Source organism: Hemitrygon akajei, chromosome 31, assembly GCF_048418815.1.
Source record: "Hemitrygon akajei chromosome 31, sHemAka1.3, whole genome shotgun sequence".
Taxonomy (NCBI): domain Eukaryota; kingdom Metazoa; phylum Chordata; class Chondrichthyes; order Myliobatiformes; family Dasyatidae; genus Hemitrygon; species Hemitrygon akajei.
The window spans coordinates 21,226,651-21,250,219 of record NC_133154.1 but is presented as its reverse complement, the minus strand read 5'-3'; the positions used below and the strand labels follow the sequence as shown (position 1 = coordinate 21,250,219).

The 23,569-nt window shown below is 40.4% G+C and overlaps 2 protein-coding genes across 2 annotated transcripts in view; one reads left to right on the top strand and one right to left on the bottom strand.

Annotated features, from left to right (window-relative positions):
* Positions 1-9,952, top strand: part of LOC140719004 (uncharacterized) — a 95,935-nt gene extending 85,983 nt beyond the window's left edge. Inside the window, exon 13 of the mRNA XM_073033313.1 lies at positions 9,709-9,952. Coding sequence (XP_072889414.1) covers positions 9,709-9,952 — 244 coding nt within the window. The remainder of the gene's footprint in view (positions 1-9,708) is intronic.
* A 2,076-nt stretch (positions 9,953-12,028) lies between these two features.
* LOC140719160 (GTPase KRas-like) overlaps positions 12,029-23,569 on the bottom strand; it is a 34,652-nt gene continuing 23,111 nt past the window's right edge. Inside the window, exons 4-5 of the mRNA XM_073033577.1 lie at positions 22,202-22,361; positions 12,029-14,705 (exon numbers count right to left, since the gene is read on the bottom strand). Coding sequence (XP_072889678.1) covers positions 14,589-14,705; positions 22,202-22,361 — 277 coding nt within the window. The 3' untranslated portion in view covers positions 12,029-14,588. The remainder of the gene's footprint in view (positions 14,706-22,201; positions 22,362-23,569) is intronic.

The window sequence follows — 23,569 nt, the reverse complement described above, 5'->3', positions numbered from 1 at the left end:
GACTCGTTGGTTTATAATTTCCTGGGTTACCTCTACTCACTTTCTTGAACAAAGGAGCAACGTTTGCAAACTTCCAATTTTCTGGTACTTTTCTCATCCCTATTGATGATGCAAAAATCCTTGCCAGAGGCTCAGCAATCTCCTTCCTCACTCCCACAGTAGCCTGGGATATATCTCATCTGGTCCCAGTGACTGATCTGACAATACCTTTCAAAAGCTCCAGCACATTCTCTTTATTAATGTCTATACACTCAAGCATTTCAGACCACTGTAAGTCATCCCCACAATTGCCAAGGTCCTTTTCATTGGTGAATACTGACCCTATGGAAGATCCTATCAATTCTGGACAATGTTTCTCACCCTTTGCATGCCACCTTGGCTGAACAGATGAGCACTTTTAGTAATAGACTAAGACAACTGCGCTGCTCCAAAGAGTGCTATATGAAGTCATTCTTACCCTTGGCATTTGGCTCTATAATTAGTCAGCCTATAGCCATAGAAGTGACCCCCCCCCCCCCCCAACTGTTCAAGGTAACATTTTTTTATTCTTTCTTTACTTCTAATATCTGTATATTTGTATATCTGTGCACTTGTAATGCTACTGTGACACTAATTTCTTTTGGGATCAATGTAGTATATATCTATCTATCCAATATAGCTAGTATAGTAGATGGTGTACACGTTTATGACCAATTATAGAGGAATCTTGATTGACTAGGCATCTGAGCTGAGAATTGATAAATAGCTTTCAATCCAGATAAATGCAAGGTTTTGCTTTTGAAAGATCAAACCTGGGTAGGATATGTTCAGTGAAAGGTAGGGTCCTGGCTTTGTACAGAACAGATGGACCCAGGAGGGCAAGGTGAGGACCAAGGGAACTCCATCCCAGGTGTACCAGGGAGGGTGTGGGATTAGGGTAAAGGATCAGAGGGGATGAGAGTGAGGACTTCAATCTCAGGGGATGGAAGGCCTTGACCTGAGAACAGAGATAGAGAAATGGCCTGAAAGGGAGGTTGTGAGGTGGTTGTAGTCAAAGTAGCTGTGGGAGTCAATCAGTTTATCATGGGTATTGGAGATATCTGTGTCCTTGGATGGAGATAGATCAGGAAAGGGGAGAGCAGAGTCAAAATGAACTTGAGGGTGGGATGGAAGTTGGCAGCAAAATGGATAAAGTTCACCATCACCACACGAATATAAGATGCAATTGTCAATGTAGTAGAGAAAGAGTTGGAGAGTGGTGCCAGTTTAGGCTTGGAACATAGATTGCTCCATATAGCCAATAAAAAGGTAGCCGTAACTGAGGCCCATTCAAGTGCTCATGGCCACAGCTTTAGTATGGAGAAAGTATAAGGAGCCAGATGAGAAATTGTTGAGGGTAAATACAAGTTCTGCCAAACAGGAAGGTGTTGGTGAAGGAGAACTGATTGTGTGTGTGTTCCAAAAAGAAACAACCTCTGAGGCCTTTCTGAAGTGCAATAGAAGTATACAGGAACTGACTATTCTTAGGAAAAATGAGGTGGTGAGGGTGGGCAGAAAATTTGAAAGTTGTCAAATTGAGAACGTGAGGTGTCATGAACATAGGTAGAAAAAGACAGAGCCATGGTAAGTGATATTTTAGAAATACTAAAAGTATAAAAGCCAATTAATTTGAAAGTGAGATCATTGGACATCAGAATTCAATGTAAATTTCATTAAGAGAAACATGAATGGAATTTGGGTGGTTTAGAGCAACTTTTTTAAGAGTATAAGATATAATGTGCTGGAATATTATGTGCAATTTTGAACTACAATTTTGAATATTAAGATACAAGAGAAAATATTTTGCAGGGTTATTAGGATTTGTATACTCCAATGAAATTCAAATAGTAAAATTTGATATTTTGTTAAGAACACAGAAAATTATGTGGTATTTCAGAAGAGATGTTTGAAGTTAAGATGATTTAGGAGTGAATACTAACTGAACTGAAAAAGACAGAAAATATCAGCAGGAGAACTAGTCTGTTGTAAGCACTCGGTATTTTAAAAACTGCTGTTGTAAATGTGTACACAAATGCAGCTGGTTTTGATTTGATTAATATCGTCAAAAAAGAAATTTCCAGTCAAGATGGTGTTTGCATACAACAGTCCTTCTGTTGACATCATTTGGATAGATTGTGAAACCATATACTTCACTTCTTTTAATGTCTTTTACTATTGTTTTTCGTCTTGTGATTCTGGAACTGTTAGAGCCTGTGATTTGCTGTTTGGAGATTGTTTGGGTGTTCCAGTGCTCTGCAGTCTTTGAGGGAATCCAGGAGATAGAGGCAGCGCGTGTGAACGTCATGGTGGGCAGGCTGCAAGCCAATGGTCATTTCTAATTTGCCGATTAAAGCTACCATTGTTCCCTAATTAAAGTGACGAGCGAATGACGAGTAAACATCGAGGCAAATGCAGAAGCTTGGAGATTGTTTGGGTGCTTCAGTACTCTGCAGTCTCTGCGAGGATTCCAGGAGACAGAGGCAGCATGTGCAGACTTTGTGGTGAGAAGGCTGCAGGATGGGGCACAAGCCATTTTTCGACTCCATTGCTCTAATTAAAGGTTCCGTTGTTCGCCAATTAAAGTGATGAGGGAGATTGAAGCATCAAGGTGAATGCAGAGGGTGAGAGTTGACTGCCTTTTTTATTGATCGATTTGATACAGAGAGGGAAAGGTCTGCCACAGGTCCAGAGAGTGTTGCCCAGGTTTTCTGCATTTCGAATGTGGACTTGGACTATAGATTTTTTTTTTGGTCTTACAGTGTTTTATATTCTGCGTTTTCCACCTGAATTTTCTTGTCCTTTTTTGTGCAGGGAGGGGTTTTGGGGGCTGACATGCCTGTCTGTTTTTGTTTGGTTTTTCTTGAGTGGGAGTTGAGATTTGGGGGTCAATGTGCTTGTTCCATTTTGGTCATTTTTGTGCAGGAGGAGAGATTTTAGGGCTGATGTGCCTGTTCTGTTCTGCTCATTTTTCTTTTATGCAGGAGGGGGGAATTTGGGGGCAGATGTGCCTGTTCCATTTTTGTTTGTTTTTTTGTGTAGAAGGAGGGATTTGGGGATCGATGAGTCTGTTCCATTTTGAACATTTTTTTGTGCAGGAGGAGGTATTTGGGGGCTGATGATCGTGCTGCCTTTCTTGGTTTTATGGCTACCCAGAGGAGAATTTCAAGTTGTATACTTTCATAATAAATTAACTTTTGAACTATGAACTTTTTGAATCATGCACACCATTTGTCAATATAGGACTCATATTATACTTATGAAACACAGAAGAACTCATGATCCTCATGAGGTCATGGAAATAATTTAGATGTATCAGCTCACAATCATCAAAATAGTGATTAATCAGTTAATTGTTTTATATGATAAGTTGCTCTGTTCTAGCTGATAAAACTTGCTTTGTAGAAATATACTGATAGGGCTTAACCAATTGAAGAAATAAACAGCACAAGGATTGAACAACAATTATAATTAATGGGCAAATTAGAAAATGTATGAGAAGAAAAATAGAGATGAAAGAATATTTGGATTTGTAAAAGTTCTTATATTTCAAAAGCTTAAAATAAATAATTAATTGAGCTGATGTTGAAAAAATGAGGCTTGAAACTGTAAAGGTTAATTTCTGTGCCAGAATGGCTGATTGGCATTAATAAGCAAACAGTATATTGTTGAAGGAATCCATCTGAAAGTGAAATCAGATATATTTAGAAAGAGATCCTGCTGTCACTTCAGGCTAGTATCAAAGTTGTACAGCAAGGAAACAGGCCCTTTGGCTCAACTTGTCCTTGCTAATTTGTTGCCCAGAGTTAGTCCTATCTGCTCATGTTTCAACAATAGCTCTCTAAACCTCTACTATCCATGTACTTATCTAGTTGACGTTTAAGTATTGCTGAAGTGCCTGCCTCAACCACTATTCCTGATGACTCAGTCCAAGTATGCATCACTATTTGTGTGAAGAAACTATCCCTGATATCCCTTTTAAACCTCTCACATCGGATCTTAAATTTATGCCCACTTTTTAGCATCCTTAGGGGGAAAATACTGTGTGCTTTTACCCTGTCTATGCCACTCATGATGTTTTATATCTTTATCAGATGACTTCTTAATGTCCTGTGTTCAACAATTTCTTTCTCAGAATCATTCTTGTAAATGTCTGCTGGACCCTCTCCAATGCCAGCACAGTCTTTCTTAGAGATGAGGCCCTAAAGCAGTCTTACAAAGCCTCAGAATTACATCTTTGCTTTTATGTTCTTGTCCTCTTAAAATGAATACTAATTTTGCATTTGCTTTCCTTACTATGGACCTAAACTACAAATTACAAAATCCTGCACTAGAGCTCCCAAGTACTTTTGCAGATCTGATTTCTGAATTTTCTCTTCATTTAGAAAATAATCTAAATCTTTATTCCTTCTACCAAAGTGCATGGCTGTACACTTCCCTGCATTGTATTTCATCTGCCACTTATTTGCCCATTATCTTAATCTTCCAAAGTACTTTTGCAGACCCTCTACTTCCTCAACACTGCTTGCTCCTCCACCTACCTTTGTATCATCTGCATAATTGACCACTGCATTCCCAGACTTCTCTCTTCTACCAAACTCCTCAGTGCTCTACCATTCACTGTGGAAGTTCTACCCAAGTGCAACACCTTACATTTGTCTGTATTAAATTCCTTCTGCCGTTTTTCAGCCTATTTTTCCCTTCTGGTCCATATCCTGCTGCAAGTTTTGATAGCCTTCTTCATGTCAACTACACCTCCATCTTGGTGCCATTCAAAAGTTGGCCAATGCAGTTTATCACATTATCATCCAGATCATTGATATTGATCAAAGAACAATGGAACCTGCCCCTTCATCTATCTTTGTATGATCTGCAAATTTGGCCACAAAGCCATCTATTCTCTCGCCCAAATCATTAACATTTCACTTTAAAACGAGTGGACCCACCAGCGACCCCTGTTGTTAGTCACTAGCCACTAGCAGCCGACCAGAAAAAAAATGTCTTTCTTTGCTTTCTGCCTGTTAGCCAAGCATCTGTCAATGTTAATATATTCCTTGTAATACCGTGGGCTCTTCATAAAATATACTTTAAGTTACAATAAGAAATATAAACAAAAATAAGTAGTGCAGAAAAGAGAATAAAATAATGAGGTAGTGTTTGTGGGTTCATGGACCATTTGGAAATCAGCTATTTGAGGGGAAGAAGTTGTTCCTAAAACATTGAGTGTGTGTCTTTAGATTAGATTCAAGAGTCAGGTATAATATTACTGACATATGTCATGAATTAGTTTTTTTTTGTGGCAACAGTACATTGCAATACATAATCAAAACTATAAAATACAATAGTGCAAAAAGAGTGCAGAAAAGAATATATATATATATAGTGAGGTGGACTGTGTACATGTGTTCATTGTCAATTGAGAGCTAGAAGGGGGCATGAGCAACTTGGTTATAAAGCCATCAATTCTGTTATCCAAATTGTTGACCAATAGTGTGAAAAGAAGTGGTCCCAACACTGACCCCTGTGGAACACCACTAGTCACTGGCAGCCAACTAGAAAAGGGCCTCTTTATTCCTATTCTTTTGCCTCCTGCCAATTAGCCAAACTTTTGTCCATGTTAGTATTTTTCCTATAATACCATGGGCTCTAATTTTGTTTAGCAGCTTCATGTTGGGCATCTTGCCAAAAGCCTTCTGAAAATCCAAGTAATTTACATCCACTGACTCTCCTTTGTCAGTCCTCCCAACGGATCTGTCAAGAAAGTTTTCACCTTAAGGAAATCATGCTATCTCTGGCCTATTTTACCATGTGCCTCCTAGTACCCTGAAACCTCATCTTTAATGGACTCCAACATCTCACCAACCACTGCAGTCAGGTTAAGTGGCCTAGCCTATAATTTCCTGTCTTTTCCTGTCATCCCTTCTGAAAGAGCCCTCCAGAACCATTCCAAAATCAAATGAATCACGACTGAGGCCTCCACAATTTCTTCAGCTACCGGTGGTGTGATCCATCAGGTCCAGGTAACTTATCCACCTTCAGTTCTTTCAGCTTCCTAAGTACCTTCTGCCTCTGACACTCTTGAATTATCTCTCTAGTGTGAAGACCGATGCAAAATACTAAATACCACTTCTTTATCTCCATTAATACCTCTTTACTGTCACTTTCCGTTATCTCTCTTTTACTCTTTATATATCTAAAAAAATACTTTGGGTATCTTCTTTTATATCAGTGACCAGCTTCATTCATGTTTCAACTTTTCTTGGTTTTTAAAGGCTTCCCAATTCTCTAGCTTCCCACTAATGACAATGGGCTAAATGGCCTAATTCTGCTCCTGCCTTATGTCATAATTTTTGCTATAATTATACAAATGTCTTGTCAGCATTCCTCTGCCTCCCTTGACCATGCCTGATTCTCACCACTGATGCTGCAGTCTTCAGTTTCTGCCTGCACACCAGGAGTAGAAGTGCAATCAGGTGATCAGACTTGCCAAAGTATAGCAGTGGGATGGCACAGTAAGCATTCTTGATGGTGGTGTGACAATGGTCAGGTGTGCTCACTCCCCTGGTTCTACACGTGGCATTTACTTCTGGGGTGATTTCATTGCAGCTCAATGGATACAATTAAACATTCCCATTTCAGTCTTGATAAGCGCCTGAGAATCACAACTGCTTCCAAGGTCTGTACAGTTTATAAAGATATTTCAATGTGATTGAACACTGCTGAAAACCAATGGAAACAATGCCGATTGTGGCCGTACTCCTCGTCAGTCTCCTCGAAGGAAATGTGGCTGCCGGTCTGGGATACAGGTGCATTTGAGAAAATGGGGTTTTTGACTCCCTATACAAAGTATCTTGCTGACAAACGTAGTCTCGAGTAAATAAAATTGAAGATCTCAGAGCTAGGGAGCTGTATCAGAGGGACATTAGGTCCACTTGCATTCTTTGTTTCATGGAATCCTGGTTAATCCCTCCCATACTGGACAAAGCAATTCAGATTGATGTGTTCACTATACACCATCAGGATAAGGCTTTTGAGTTTCTCAAAGGCAGAGGTAGAGATGTGTGCCTCATGATCAACTCCTCTTGGTGCACAAAATGAATCAGTGATGTCCCAATTCTGCTCGCCAGATCTGGAGTACCCTGCAATTAAGTGCTGTCCATTTTACCTGCTGTGGAAGATTTCAGCAATCATTTTGGTAGCGGTGTACATTCCACCTCAAGCCAATGTCATACAGGCTCTAGATCTGCTGAATGTGATCAATATGCACAAAACACACACCGTGACACCTTCACTGTCATTTAATGGGGATTTTAGTTAGGCCAGCTTGAAAAAGTTACTAAATAATTAGCATCAACAAATCACTTGTAGCACCGAGGAAACAATACACTGGACTACTGTTACACCACCATCAGGAATGAATACCGTGCTATTCCATGCTCACACTTTGGAAAGTCTATCATCTGGCTGTACTTGTTGCCAGTGATGATGTAACGAGTCTCTTCTGTCAATTATTAACCTAGAGTATATCTTATCTGGCCCTGTGACCTATCTATCCTAATATTTTTCAAAAGTTCCATGCTTCCTTTTCCTTAACTTTGAGTTGTACCAACCCATTTTATACCCTGTTCTATACTGACCTCACATTAGTCAAGGTCTGTTCAATGGTGAGTGCTGAAACAAAGTATGCATTAAAGAGTGTCCTACCTCCCACAACTGTGGGCACGTTTCCTCTTTTATCCCTGATTGGTCCTGCTGTCACTAGTCACTTTCCCATTCTTTACGTACTTGTACAATGCCTTGGGTCTTAATATTACTTGCCAAGGCTTTCTCATGTCTCCTTCTAGCTCTCCTAACTGCCTCCTTAAGCTTTTTCCATGCTACCTTATAACTGTGAACACTGAACTGATTTGACAGCTTATGGATTCACTTTCAAGGACTGTACAACAGGTTTTCAGCATTTATTTATTTTTGTATTTGCCATTTGTATTCTTTTGCACATTGTTTGTCAGTCTTTGTAGTTTTTTCCTTGATTCTGTGTATATCTTTGTGCTGTAAATATCTATATGAAAATGAATCTGAGTACTATATAGTGATACACACGTTTGTAGTTTGATAACTTTACTTTGAACATAGAACTGAAGAGCCCTATCAGATTTTTGCTTCCTAAATCTTAAGTATGCTTCCTTCTTTATCTTGGCTAAATGTTCCACTTTTCTTGCCAGCTTTGTTTCTTTCACCCTAACTTTCTTTCCCAGCTCAATGCAACAAAGCTATGCAGAACTCCATACAAGTATTCCCTAAACAATCTCCACATTTCCATCTTACATTTCTCTGAGTATATATGTTCCCAAGTTCCTTCCTAATAGCATCATAATAGCTCTCCCCTAATTAAATTTTTTCCTAAACTGTTTGATCCAAGGCTATGCTAAAGTCAGAGTTGTGGTTGTGGTCACTGTCTCCAAAATGCTCGCCTGCTGAGAGATCAGTCATCTGATTGCCTAGTACCAGATGCAGTATGGCCTCTTCTTGAGTCAGCGTATCTATATATTGTATCAGGAATACTTTTGGACACATCTAAAGTCTGCTCTCAAAATCTCTTGCACTAAGGGGGTGCCAATCAATATTAGGGAAGTTGAAGCACCCATGGCAACAACCCTATTATTTTTGCATCTTTCCAAAATCTGCTTACTGATTTACTCCATGGTGACCCTGTAGTCAGCTATAGAATACCCCCAGTAATGTAGTTGTTCCCTTTCTGCTTCTGACTTCCACCTACACTGACTCAGTAGAAGATCTCTCCATGATGTCCTCCATTTCTGTGGCGTGAAACCACCCCGGTTAGTAATGCCACCCCCACCTCTTTTACCTCCTTACCTGACCTATTTTTAACATCTCAGCCCCAGAAATTCCAGCAGCCAGTCCTGTTACTGTGACAGCTGAGATACATTCAGATACAATAACTAAGTTTAACAGACATTTGGTCACTTAAATAGACAAGGCATAGTAGGATATGGTAGGTACATTCTAGCCTTGACTCTGAAGCCTACATCCTATAAATGAGTAAAATCAATTCTAGATGTAGTTTTAAAAGAAAACTCAAAATTGTGAGATCCATTGGAGTTAGAGCAATTGAAGAGGATCAAATAGAAACAGTGATATTTTTATAATTAGTGACATTTGGTTCTTTATTATAATTAGTGTTGTAACCCAATTTTTCTATGGAGTGGAGACAAGTGAATTAAAGATTTTTTGTGAATGAAACAAAACTTGGTGTTATTACCACCAGAAATAGCATTGTTGCTGAGAAATGGTGCTATTGGATGATTTAGCAGGATCTTCTGCAATGAACAATATAATAATTCAATAATCTAGACATTGTACTTACATTAAATGAGGTGTAATTAAATTTAATATTTGTACAAGTCTCTTAAGAAATATGCATTATAAATCTCATTTGTTGTGTTCTTAATTTAAAGTTGCTAATTTGCAAAGTTGGAAATAGGTGTGTGAGGACACCAGCAAAATGATTACCCATAATGTCATTTCTAACATTATTGAAAATTTACTAAAGTTGCAATTTTGTACATTTGCAGTAACCAATGGAATAAATGTGCTGCATTTTTTTTATTTGGACCTACAATGCCACTCTTGATACAGCATTTAGAATTTTCATTTCCTTTCCCCTCTCTGTAGACAAGAAGACCAGCCGGACTCGTCCATTTGGTTTTGTTCACAAACTAAGAACTTGTGTCTTGTAAGCTTTTTGCTGTTTTTTACACTGATGCTTGTGGCTTATTCCAGCTTTTTCTCCTTCTTCCCCGGGTGTTGCCAAAGGTACTCTTCAGCAGAATGCACAGGCAGTAGCTTCTGGTCATTGTTGAAAGCCTTACTTTGCCCACAAATGAGGCTAAGGCATGGGGCTCCTCCACCTGTTTGACTCAGTAATCAATGTAATTTTCAAAATAAAGAGCACTTTTAAATTTTAATTGTTTTAAATGAACTTCATAATTTTAGCTTATATATACATTTATTTTTCTGTTCACCTATAATGCCAGAATAACTGATCATGTAGTTGCTCAGTCTAAATTATATCTTTCTCTTACATAGAATGTAGAACATAGAACAGTATAGCATAGGAACAGGCCATTTGGCCCACAATGTTGTGCTGAACCAGCTAAAGAGCAAATCAAAAACACCAAACACTAATCCCTCCATCTTCCTTAAATCCATGTGCTTATCCAAATGTTTCTTAAAAGTCTCTAATGTATTTACCTCTACCACCATACCAGGCAGCGCATTCTGGGTATTCACCACACGCTGAGTAAAAAATTTACTCCTCACATCCCCCTTGAACCTATCCCCTTTCACCTTCAATGCATGTCCTCTGGTATTAGGCATTTCAACCTTGGAAACAGATATTTCCTGTCTACTCTATCTGTCAGATCTCCTCTATTGTTCCATAGAAAACAACCCAAGTTTATCCAGCCTCTTGAGATAGCACATGCCTTCTAAACCAGACAGCATTCTGCACCCTCTCCAAGGCCTCAACATCCTTCCTATAGTGGGGTGACCAGAACTGTGTGCAATACTCTCAATTTCTCACTTTATGTTGCTCAATGGGCACTTGTATGAGCCCTAACTATGCCTATGTATTTGCTGGCAATTTCAGCACACACCCCTTCCCCAAATTTTCTGTTCTGCATCTGAGCTATTTCATGCACTTGTATGTAACTTATCCACCCTTGTCAACAGACTTCCTCAAATTGCCCTGGACTGATTCTGACACTATTCTTCCTTTTCTGGATCACTGTCATCTCTTTTTCAATTTCTCCATCTCTGTTGCATCTGCTGTCAAGATGTAGCCTTAGACCATAGAGTTCAAGCCTTCTGCTGGGACTTCTGAAATGTCTCCTGCTTCCTGAAAGGTGGATTCACCTCTACTATAGTTGATAGAGCTCTAACACATACTTCCTCAACTACTGGCAAATCTTCATTCCACCCACTAGTCTCCCCCAGCCATAACAAATTTAATTTGCTTTGCACTGTTCTCCCCACGAGCCCGTTTCTGCATTCTTTGCCATGTCCTCCAGCTTCAACGTGATCTTACTACCAGTCGCGTTTGTCCCACACCTGTCTACGATACCCTCCTCACCGAACCCAGGCACTTTATTTTGCAATTCTAAAAGGTGTAATTGTCACTTCACATTCTCTGACATTGTTCAGGGACCTAAACATCCCTCTAGGGGTGAGAAAGTCACCTGCATTTCTTCCAACCTGCTCTATTTCACACAGTAATCATAATGTAGCCGTCTCTACATTGGAGAAAGCAAGCATAGACATAGACCAGTACTGCACTAGAACAGGCCCTTCTACTTGCACAGGACCCATATTGCTCCATTTTCTGCAAATTCATGTGCTTCTCCAAGGGACTCTTAAATTCTTCTATATTTACCTCCACCACCACTCCTGGCAGTGCATTCCCAATCACTATGTGTGTATGTATGTGTATTGTCCAACACATATGATGCAACATGACTTCCAAACTTCTGTACTCAACATTTCAACTGATGAAGGCAAGTATGCTGCACTCTTCTCCATCCTGTGCCACTTTCAAAGAGCCATGAACTTGTAACCTAGATTCTCGCTGTACATCCATGCTCCTAAAAGTCCTGCCCTTTACTGCCACTTTCCTCTCACATTTGATCTCCAAAAGAGCAACGCTTCACACTGCTCCAGATTGAACTCAACCTGCCATTTCCCTGCCCACATTTCTAACTGATCTATATCCTACCCATAATTTGATAATTTTCCTCACTATCCACAACTATGCAAATTCTTGTCTCATCTGCACTTAATTTTACATATCCAACATAATAGTTAATGTTCCAGGTCACTACAGGTGCTGCCAAGCCCGATTTAATTTGTATTACTGGTGTTCTGCATCTAAATCAAAGGTAAAAGGTACTGATTATTAAAAAAACACATCCTTTTAAAACAATTGCTAATGCAGTAATTGTAAAGAATACCAAAACTTAATCTGTTTATTGGGAAATGAAAGCAGAATAACTTGAACACAGTTTAATTTTGTCAAGAACAAGAATTAAAGATTGCAGTATTATTTAAAGTATACTGTACAAATTAATTGAACAGTAAAATGATCTACTTCAGAAAATGCCAATTTCAACTCTCAGCTCATCAGGTGTTTATGGGTTGAAGGCCCACAGCAGCACTGCTTTTAGACGTACCGTCTTTTAAAATAATTTATAAACAGCAGCCCTGTTCAAGCAATACAGAAAGATAGAAGTTATCTGTGATATTAAAAGAATGAACAGTTTTACCATGTCTGTAAATTCCATTGAAGAAGCAGATACATCAGTTGTTGAGTAAATTGGCAACTAAGTACCATGAGAATAATCAATTCAGAATTAATTAGCTGGGAACTGTTTCAAATATGATAAAGAGCAAGATTGTTCTCAGTAAAGCAGGGAATCTATTATAATACGTGAAAACAGTTTACACCGTTGACCACCTGTCACAGTAGGTTATTGAAGTATAAACTAATGATAGGCATTTTCACCATTTGAAGGGAATAATAAGTCATTCAGTCTATTCAAATTTATAATCTATTTGTAGAACTGCAAAATAGGATTTGCAAAATAGATTTAACATGTTACATTAAATATAATCAAATGTGAATAGATTTTCCAAACCTTTTTAAACTTGGTCGATAAAGTATTGCAAGATATTTTGTTAGTGATTGATCAGCAAATATGGTTCATCTTTAAACCCATTGTCCAAGATAAAAATATCATTTAATGCTGTCCAAGTAACAAGAAATGAGCCATATTCAATGTTCAATCACACATATAGTAAGTTTAAGTGAAGCTGTAAATTAGTTTTTGTCTGAAAGTAAAAGTCACATAAAGACAAGAGGCAAGTTACTGGAAAAGATTCTGGAATTGTGGCACCAAGCTGTTGACTAAATGGCAACTCGTCATCTTTGTATTACATTAATCAGTAAATCAGTTGAGAAACAACCTCACATTATTGAAACATCCAGTAACTTTGTACATACTAAATTATACAAGTTGTGGAGGAGATTGCCACAGAGTTGTGGTACTTATTCATCACACAAGGAGGACACTAGTGGTCCTCCAAACATGACACCTTTCACAACAGATGTGATGAAGTGTGCCAACTGACACTGGAACCCATTGGGCAACAACAACTGTTTGCATAGAATTAAACTTCTTTAAAATCAAAAACAAAAATACTTAGGTTCAGCAAGCTAACTGAATAATGATCCCCCCTCTCCAGCATTTACATTATTTTACAAACTCCAAATTCTGAGGCCAAAAACATGGGCTAGGACTCTTCACAAAATCACTACTCATATGGCATATCACTCTTTCGATACATTTGTTCAGATTATATATTCTTGGACTATTTGTAGAATGCTTTTATCCTGAATGATTTTACTTAAACTGATCTCAAGCCTTCCATTATTTTTCTGTGGAAATGTGAAGCAGGGTGTGAAACATAATAATTGGCAGTTCTCCAGTCAGTTGAAGGTGGATAGGCATTTCTATTTGAGGACTGCAATTACAATCTTTCACTATAGTTTCCATGTTTGGAAGAAATGAATAATTCAGGCCACATACTATGACAGCTACTATTAACAGCATTGAGTACAGTTATTAATTTTTGTGTATTTCTAGACTTCATTGCAATGAAATAGTCCAAGTTAAGATCCAATTCAACAGCAGTTCCTGGCTATCTTCCAGAGTGGAATTAACATGTGAACTATGATACTGACAACTGGAGCCGCAATTTCACATCTGTAACCAGTTTGCATTTACTTCTGTTAATTTTTTTCAAAGTTCTTTATATCCAGATTATACCATTAACAACAGCATTCTTCGCTTTCTTGAAATCTTCATCTCTTAGTCAATGCAGATAGCATCATGCACATTGATCCTGCACGTAAAGCATTTCACGGGGAAGTGTTCAGATGTTTAATGGCATTATTGAATAGCAAAAGAAAGGATGTGTATCATTCTGTCTGAGATCTTAACCCAGGCACCAGTGACAAGAAATATTCACTGCAACTAAATAAAATTGACATGGCTCTCTCAGCCTCCTTTTCGTTAATCAGCGGGATCACTTCTCGCTACATTACCGGAAGGCTTCCAGTATCACACAATTGTATTGACAGTTTAAAATCTGAATTTGTAAAAAAGGAAACACTTTCAGTATAAGTGTTCAGCATTGCAACAGCTTTGGAATTCAAACTTATGGTCTTTTCCAGACGTTGTGGTTTCTGGCATCCCCACTAATAACAGCAGTGGTGAACTTATAAATGCTGCCATAGCATTTCAAAAGCTGCGTGATCTGTACTTGGAAACCACAGCTTTTACAGTATCATTTGATAATCTCATTTCCTCTGGGTGTTCAGTTAGCTGAAGAGAGCAAGGTTCAGGTAGGGTTGGACAGTGGTGTTAAAGTCGGTTAGTTTCAGTTTGCTCCCTTCTGATATGCAACACTTGCAATTTAGGATCAAGGTCCAAGTTACTTTAAAGAATTACGCACTTCTTCTTTGAAGGCTTTTTCTTCCTTTTACCATTTTTGCTGATCTTCTCCTTGTATTTACGAATTTCACGCACTAATGTATAGAATGCATCCTCCACACCCTGAAATTAGAAGAATGTACTTGAAGGGAAGGAGAAACAAAACTCAGGAATTTCATTCCTGGTGACCATAAAAGTGCACATACAGTACCATTTTTCTTAAAATGTACCCGTCTCAACCACTTCCTCTAGGAAGTCACTTCATAAACTGACCACTCTCTGGGTGAGAAACTGCCCCTCAAGTTCCTATTCAATTGCTGCCCTCTTACCTTAAACCTATGCACAACATTCCCCAGGGCCTAACCAGTGTACAAGTTCTATACTTGTCTCACTTCCCAAAGTGCAACACTTCACACTTAATCTGGATTGAAAGCTATTTGCCAATTTTTGACACACTCACCCAGCTGATCAAAATCCCCTATAATTTTTAAAACCTCCATTCTCTGTGATATCACCTATTTTAGTATCATTCGCAAACTTACGAAGCACGTACATTTACATTATTTTGTTTTAAAATAAATAACAAACGAAGGTCCCAGCACCAATCCCCGTGGTATGCCAGTAGACACGTGTCCTCTCCAGTCTGAGAAATAACCTTCAACCCTCACTCTCTGCTTCCTACCATTTAGCCATTTCAGGCCCTCCTTTGGTAGAGGTCGACCATGGATGTTGCATTCCAGCTGTCTATGTGATACATAAGCCAGGGCAGTACAATATTGAGGGGAAGCTATTGCCCATGCAGCAGGCTTCCCGTCTCCATACAGCAGAGACTGAAACAGTTTGGTAACAGCAGCATCGCAGGAGTTGCCAGTGTTAAATTCAACGTAGGATGGCCTTCGGGATTCCAGCTCCGGATTTATCCTTGGGACTTACTCCCAAAACCTTCCAATGAGTTGCTATAGCTGCAAGGCAGCAGAGGTTTAAGATCAGAGTTTTCCTTCTCTTAATGAGCTGCCAGCCACAATTGACAAGCCCCATTTGCTCAAAGCAACTGGTTTTAAGGTATCAGTAACCTGCCTTTGCCCCTTCCATCAGTAGAAACTGTTTCACCAGGCTTAGTAGCTAAGCCACACATGAAGGTTGGGAGCTGGACTTAGTTGTCACAGGCTATTTGAGGTGCATGTCATTGGGAGTATTTAATAAGTAGTGGGAACTTATCCCCGTCCACCCCTGCTATAACAAACATAAAGAACCATTAGGCCATTTATCAATCCAATTTGCTAGCACTCCCTGGATCCCATGCAATCTAACCTGCCATGAGAGACCTTGTCAAAGGCACTCTTTCTAGAGTGCACTTAGGTAACAGCAACTGCCCTATCCCCATCTATCCTGTTTGTTACCTCCTTGAAAATTTAAGGGATTGTCAGACATGATTTCCCTAATTAGACCTTGGTCTATCTAGATACTGGTAGTTCCTATCCCTCAGATTCAGTTCCTATAACTTAGCCACACTGACGTCAGGCTCACCAACCTGCAATTCCTGGAAGTACGAGGGAGGATCCATTCAAACCTACAGAATACTAAGGCCTGGACAGAATGGACATGGAGAGCATGTCCATGTCTTACGGTGGTGTCTGAAAAGAGGATGCTGTCCAAGTTGCATACCATCTTGGACAATGTCTCCCATCCACTCCATAATGTACTGGTTAGGCACAGGAGTACGTTCAGCCAGAGACTCACTCCACCGAGATGCAACACTGAGCGTCATAGGAAGTCATTCCTGCCTGTGGCCATTAAACTTTACAACTCCTCCCTCGGAGTGTCAGACACCCTGAGCCAATAGGCTGGTCCTGAACTTATTTCCACTTGGAAAAATTTACTTATTACTTAATTATTTATGGTTTTATATTGCTATATTTCTACACTATTCTTGGTTGGTGCGACTGTAACGAAACCCAATTTCCCCCGGGATCAATAAAGTATGTCTGTCTGTCATATTTCCATTAGTAGGCGATTCTTGGATCTGAGAACAGATCCTCAGAATAAAAAGGGGTGCTTTTAAAAATGGAGATGATGATGAATCTGTGGAATTTATTGCTTTAGAGGGCTATGGAGGCCAAATCATTGGATGTATTTAAGGCAAAGATTGATAGTTTGATTGGCAAAATAAGAGTTACAGGGAGAAGCCAGGAGAACAGGGTTGAAAAAAGTATCTGCCATGACAGAATGGTGGAGCAGACTCTATCGGTTGGATGACCAAATTTTGGCCTATGTCCTATCTATACCCCTCCTAATTTTAATACACCTCAGCACCCTACATTCCAGTGAGAAAGCCCAGCCTATTAAATCTCATCTCATCACTTCAGCCTTCTATTCCAGGAAGGATCCTGGTGAACCTCTTCTGCACTCCCTCTATTCCTCCTACATTCCCCTAAAGTAGTGGTCGGCAACCCATCAATCACGATCGACTGGTCACTCTTTGAGACTTTCCCAGTAGGTCCCAAAAAAAAAGAAAAAAAAATACACAAATACCGTTGACAGATTGTTTCTGGGTTGCGGGGTTTTAGTTCCGTTCTTTCTGCTCAGTGCACATGCGTGTAGCTCCCCGCACTACACAGTGTACTTCAGTGGTCCCCAACCACCAGGCCACAAGGAAACAATATGAGTCAGCTGCACATTTCCTCATTCCCTGTCACGCCCACTGTTGAACTTGAACGCACGCGAGGTCATCAGTCACCTAAATGCAGTGACACCCTCATGCCAGGGATCACTGGTTGGCCGGCGGGAAGTGCCGTTGCTACTGGCCTGGAGCGTGGACAGATGGGTTCCGCCTCTAAACCTGTTTACCACACCGAATGTTCATGGGGAACCCGGTGCTAAAATATTCACAGACGACCTAATTTGGGCTCAGGGTTTCGTAAGTAGCAGAGTAGCTACTGCACTGTGATCTACTGAAACAAACTTTTGTCGGTTGATAGATCCTACCAGGGGGGGCGGGTGCGCACCCTGCCGCACTTCTCTCTCCGGACTGCAACCCCGGCATGGGGACCTCCGGCTCTCACCTTGTCCTCTCACCCCACCCATGACCAGCTGCACCTGGCCAAGGCGGCTGGCGGGCGGGAGGCTGCAGTTCAGGGTGAGAGGCTGTCTAATGAGGCAATGAAGCCCTCAAAACTGCTTCGGTACCTTGAGTCCAAGCACCCTGCACTCAAATACAAACCCATTGAGTTTTGTGAGCGGAAAAAACGTGAGCAAGCGGGACAGAAGCTAAGTGCCAAGAGCCGCAAAAACTAAATTGCAGAATAGTCTGGACATAAGGAACCTGCTTCGAGTATCGCTGTATACCCGTTGCGTTTAACACCACCCAACCCCCGCCCCACCATCGGCCGGTCCGCAAGAATATTGTCACTGGTCTGCGGTGCAAAAAAGGGTGGGTACCCCTGGCGTTTATATATTATTTCTAATTCCAGGTTGCGGGGTTTTACTTCCGGTCTTTTCTGCCCTGGTGCGCATGCATGTAACTAATTGATCTGGGGCCGATCTTGCCTTTCACTAAGGCTGAGGTAGGGGATCTTGGGCTTACAAAGGTTGATGACCACTACCCTAAAGTGTGGGGGCCAGAACTGGGACTTCTGTTGTTTGTGATGTACGTCAATGATATGGATGAAAATGTAGATGGGTGGATAGCAAGTTTGCAGGTTACACCAAGATTGGAAGATTTGTGGTAAGCATGAGCGACTATCAAAGAATACAGCAGGTTATGGATCAGTTACAGATCAGGGCAGCCTTAGGAATATTTTGTACAACTGCAACATAACATTCCAACTTCAGTGCCTCTGCCTATTAAGTCCAGCATAGCAAATGCCTTTTTCAATACCTTATTCACCTATATCACCACTTTCAGGGACCTATGGGTTTGATCTTTCTTAATATAAAGGGCTTGGATGGGGTGGGATTTCTTCAGCAAATGAATCCAAGGGATATTCTTGAAACTGGAGAGTCAAGCTAGAGGAAGGAATATAGTAGACCCAGTTTCAGGAAATAAGCTGGGCTGGTAACAGATCTGATAGTGGGGTGAATATTTAGGGCACAACTCTTTAGTTGTTTTAAGATAGGCATGGGTAAGGATAAAAATGGATCTTGCAGGAAGATACTAAATTGGGGAGGGCAAATCACGACAGGACGAAACAGGAGCTACTGGCATTGATTGCAAGCAGTTGCTGTTGGACAAGTCCATGTCTAACATGTGGGAGTTATTTAAAGATTAGCTGATTAGAGTTCATGATCAACATGTTCCAGTAAGAAGAGCAAGGATGGTCTTGGATGACTTAAGAGGTTCTAAATTTAGTCAGGAAGAAAAAGGAAGCATATGCAAGGCTTAGGAAGCTAAAATCAGACTGGGCCTTGTAGCTTTAAGTTCCTCGGCATCCACATCACCGAGGATCTCACTTGCTCTGTACACGGCAACTGTGTGGTGAAAAACACAACAGTGCCTCCTTCAACTCAGATGGTTGCTGAAGTCTGGTATGGGCCCCCAAATAATAAGAACTTTCTACAGGGGCACAAATAAGAGCATCCTGACTGGCTCTATCACTGCTTGGTATGGAAACTGTACCTCCCTTAATCACAGGATTCTGCAGGAAGTGCTGTGGACAGCCCAACGCATCTGTAGCTGTGAACTTCCCATGATTCAGGATATTTACAAAGACAGGTGTGAGAAAACAGCCCAAAGGCTCATTGGGGACCCAAGTCACAACAACTACAATGTATTCCAGCTGCTACCATCTGGGAAACAGTACCGCAGCATAAAAGCCAAGACCACCAAGCCCCGCATCAGCTTCTTCCACCAGGCCATCAGAATGATGAACTCATGCTGATTGGAGTGTATTTCTATGTTACATTGACTGTTCTATTTATTAGAAATTATTATAAATGTCTGTAATTGCACATTTAGAAGTAACGTAAAGATTTTTACTCCCCAAGTATGTGAAGGATGCACGAAATAAAGCCAATTCAATTCAGTATAAAGATAACAGGAAAGCACTCAAACAGGCAATTAGCAAGGCCAAAAGGAACCATAAAATGCCCTGGCAACCAAGGACAATGAGAATCCCAAGGCATTTAACGAAGAGAGGATATCTAAGATCTACTCATGGATAAAGGAGGGAATTTGTGTTTGGTATTTTGTATCAGCATTTACTGAGAAAGATTGGAGGGTAGTGAAAATGGAGCAGAGCAAGCCAATGTGCTGGGAAATTTTGAGATTGAGGAGGTAGTGCTTGGTCTTCTGAAAAATATTAATGTGGACAAGTCCCCAGGGCCTGATGCTATATATCCCAGAAAGAAGTGAGTGAGGAGATTGCTGTGGCTTTGACAAAGATCTTTGTGTCTTCACTAAAGCAACTGGTGAGGTCCCAGAGGACTGGATTGTAGCAAATGTTATGCTGATGTTCAAGAAGGGAAATAGGAATAATTCAAGTAATTATAGGTCAGTGAGCCTCACATCAGTGGTAGGGAAGCTACTGGAGAGGATACTGAGTGACAGAATGTACACACATTTGGAAAGGCATGAACTGCAGAGGGACAGTGAGCATCACTTTGTGCAGGGAAGGTCTTGTCTTACAAACCTGAAGGAGTGAGAGGAAAGCTTAGTGAGGGTAAGGCCAAGGACATCATCTACATGGACTTTAGTAAGGCATTTGATATGGCTCCTCGTGCTAAGTTGATTCAGTAGATAAAGATGTCTGGGAGCCAGGAATCCAAGTTTGGATTCAGAACTGGCTTGCACACAGAGTAAAGGTGGAAGGTTATTATTCTGGCTGGAGGTCTGTAGCCATTGGTATTCCACAAGGACCTCTATTATTTGTGATGTGTGTCAATGATTTGGATGAAAATGTAGATGGGTGGATAGCAAATTTGCAGGTTACACCAAGAGTGGAGGTGTTGTGATAAGCATGAGGGACTGTCAAATAATATGGCAGGATATGGATCAATTACAGATATGGGCAGGGAAGTATAAATCTGCTTTAAAGTCAGCAGAACATCAAGCGTCCTGTCCAGTGCTGCTATTCTATGTATCTCAGTATTTCAAAGTCCCTGTTATTTACTGTACATGTCCCAAAAGAATCTGACCGCCCAAAAGGGAATTGCTTTTGACTTGTCCACATTAAAAATCAGTCTTATGAAAGAGGACGAACTAGCAGTCCTGAGGTGTAAAAAAATGGATGAATCTGCAGGACATATCCAAGCATGTTGTGGGAAATGAGCAGAAACAGCCAGCAGAGATTTTTGTATCTTCCTCGACCATGGCGAGTCAGTGAGCTTGATATCAATCGTGGGAAAGTTACTGGAGAGGGTTCTGAGACACAGAGCCTACCTGCATTTGAAAAGGCAGGGACAGGTGAGTTTTGTACGTGGGGAATCATGTCTCACTGATTAGATCAACTTTTTGTTTTGAAGAGGTGACCAAGAGGATTGATGACAGCAGAGCAGTGGATGTTGCCTATTTTAACTTGACCTAGGTCCCAAATTGTGTGGGTGGGTTTGCTGGTGTAGAAAGTGAGATCACACAAGACCCAGGGCGAGTTAGCCAACTGGATTGGTGGAAGGAGTCAGAGTTGTTTATCTTATTGGAAGCCTGTGGCCACAGGGGTCGGTACTTTATCTCTGTTGATTGACACATTAATATCAATAACTCACATAAGAACATAGATGGCATGACTAGTGGTGTGCCTCAGGGGTCAGAGCTGGGCCCATTGCTGTTTGTCATCTATATCAACAATTTTCATGGGAATGTACAAGGCATAGTTAGTAGATTTGCAGATGACACCAAAGTTGGTTATCAAGAGGAGAATGAAGATTGTCTCTGGATCTGGATCAACTGGGAACTTGAGCAAAGGAATGAAAGATGAAATTTAACTCAGACACGTACAGGGATGCATTTTGAGAAGCAAAACCGGGGCAGGACAGGTACAGAGATTGACTAGGCCCTGGGAAACAATGTCAAACTTAGACATAGGGATACAAGTAGATAGCTCCCTGAGAGACAACATGGTGAAGATGCATTGCTTACTTTTGTTGGATGGACCATCGCGCATAAGAGTTGGGGTGCTGTATTACAGCTATACAAAAAAGGTTGTCAGGACCATAGCTGGAACATTGAATGCAATTCTGATCGCCATACTATAAAAAGGGTGTGATGAAGCTAGAGAGGGTGTTGAAAAGGTCAACAAGGACTGAAATGGAGCAAGCTGTCAAAGGAAGTGGTTGAAGTAGGTACATTAACAATATTTAAAAGACAGTTGACAGGTACATGGATAGGAAAGGTTCAAAGTGATGTGGGCCACGTGAGGGCAAGAGGGACTCTTAATCAGCATGGACTAGATGGGCTGAAGGGCCCATTTCCACACTATGGCCATTTCAGAAACTGACGCATAGGTTAAATTAACCACAAGTGTTTCTGCAAATGTTGAAAATCTTGAGCAACACATACAAAATGCTGGAGGAACTTAGCAGATTGAGTAACAAGTTCTTTTTCAAGAAGTTCTTCTTCTCACAAACAGTAATTGCTGTACACGACCTTCCAAACTATTCTCATTCCTTTAAAGGTAGTCTTATACCTGTCTTGTTTTGGCTGATGTTTCTACGAATGGGATTCCATAACTCTTTGCCAATTGCTGGGCTTGCTTTGTGTCCACAGTGCGTGATGGAAGGTCACACTTGTTTCCAACCAGTACCATGGGAACGTCATCAGAGTCTTTAACACGATTAATCTGTTCCCTAAAATGACAAAGAAGAAAGTTAAGATCGACTGCCGCCTCTTGTCCCATCTTAACAAAAGCTGAATTTTCCCATTCCCAATGTGTAGGATAAAATCCAAATAGTAGTACCACATCACTAAGAACTCTAAGAACCTCAGAGTCAGGAGGTGGTGCAAAGACCAAAAAGTTGCAGATGTTATATCCAAGCCAAGAAAGGGTGCATGAATAAATACAGCCACCAGTTAAATCCAGTGCTGGTGAAGTTCTGAAACCAATTATCAGAGTCAGAATCACAGCCAATTGTACAAGTGTTTGTTTAGAAAAAAACATTTATTTGTTAACAGTAAATGTGCTTTCAAAGAAGAAAATACACCACATAAAGTATAAACCTCCAAAGAGGTATCTTATAAAGGTCCACAAGACTGATCACCACAGATTAAGGTGTGGTTATAGTGGTATGGGTAGTCAATTGTGACAGGTAATTTTCTTTAAACTGAACTGCAGTAAGTGATTAGGATCTGCAATCTATCTTCAGGCATAATGGGTTGTTGCCTGCAGGTTGGAGTGGAGTCTTAAATGGCTTCCTATGGTCAAACAAGAGAGAGTACAGATTTACTAGTTGTCCTTGCTAGTGTAAAAATAAACTGATTAAAGCTGTGATAAACAAACACAGTAAACAGGTGCCCCAAACTCTCTATGCTGAACAAGTGACTGAAGCCTTCTCATCTTCACCAGCTCTTCAGGCAAGCAGTTATTTGCCCCAGCCTCTTATTTCTATCCTTGCACATGGTACAGGGAGCAATCCTGTGACTGGCCAAGTAATCTTGAAGAAAAGAAAACAGAGGACTTTCTTTACCTTGTATCCAATACCCAGACCAAGTACTGAAAGACAAAGATCATGTGATGGACACTTTTCCCACACAGTAAATACTTTGAAAATATCTGTGAATCTTTAAATCTTTAGCCTTTCTTACAACAGATGTTCAATGTGACAATTTGTTTAAAGAAATACACTTTTCAACATGCTGTGCAGATAGGCCACATTGTTTTACACTTAACCCACACGCTACACTCAGATTTGGAACCTGTGTTCTCATCCTGTACATTCACTTCTGTCATAGTGAACTTTATTCTTTACAAGTAAAAATACTTGAAGGTGTTTGACAATTCCTTATTGATGAAGACAATTTTGACAAACCTCCATCTTGCTCACTGGGTCCTTATCGA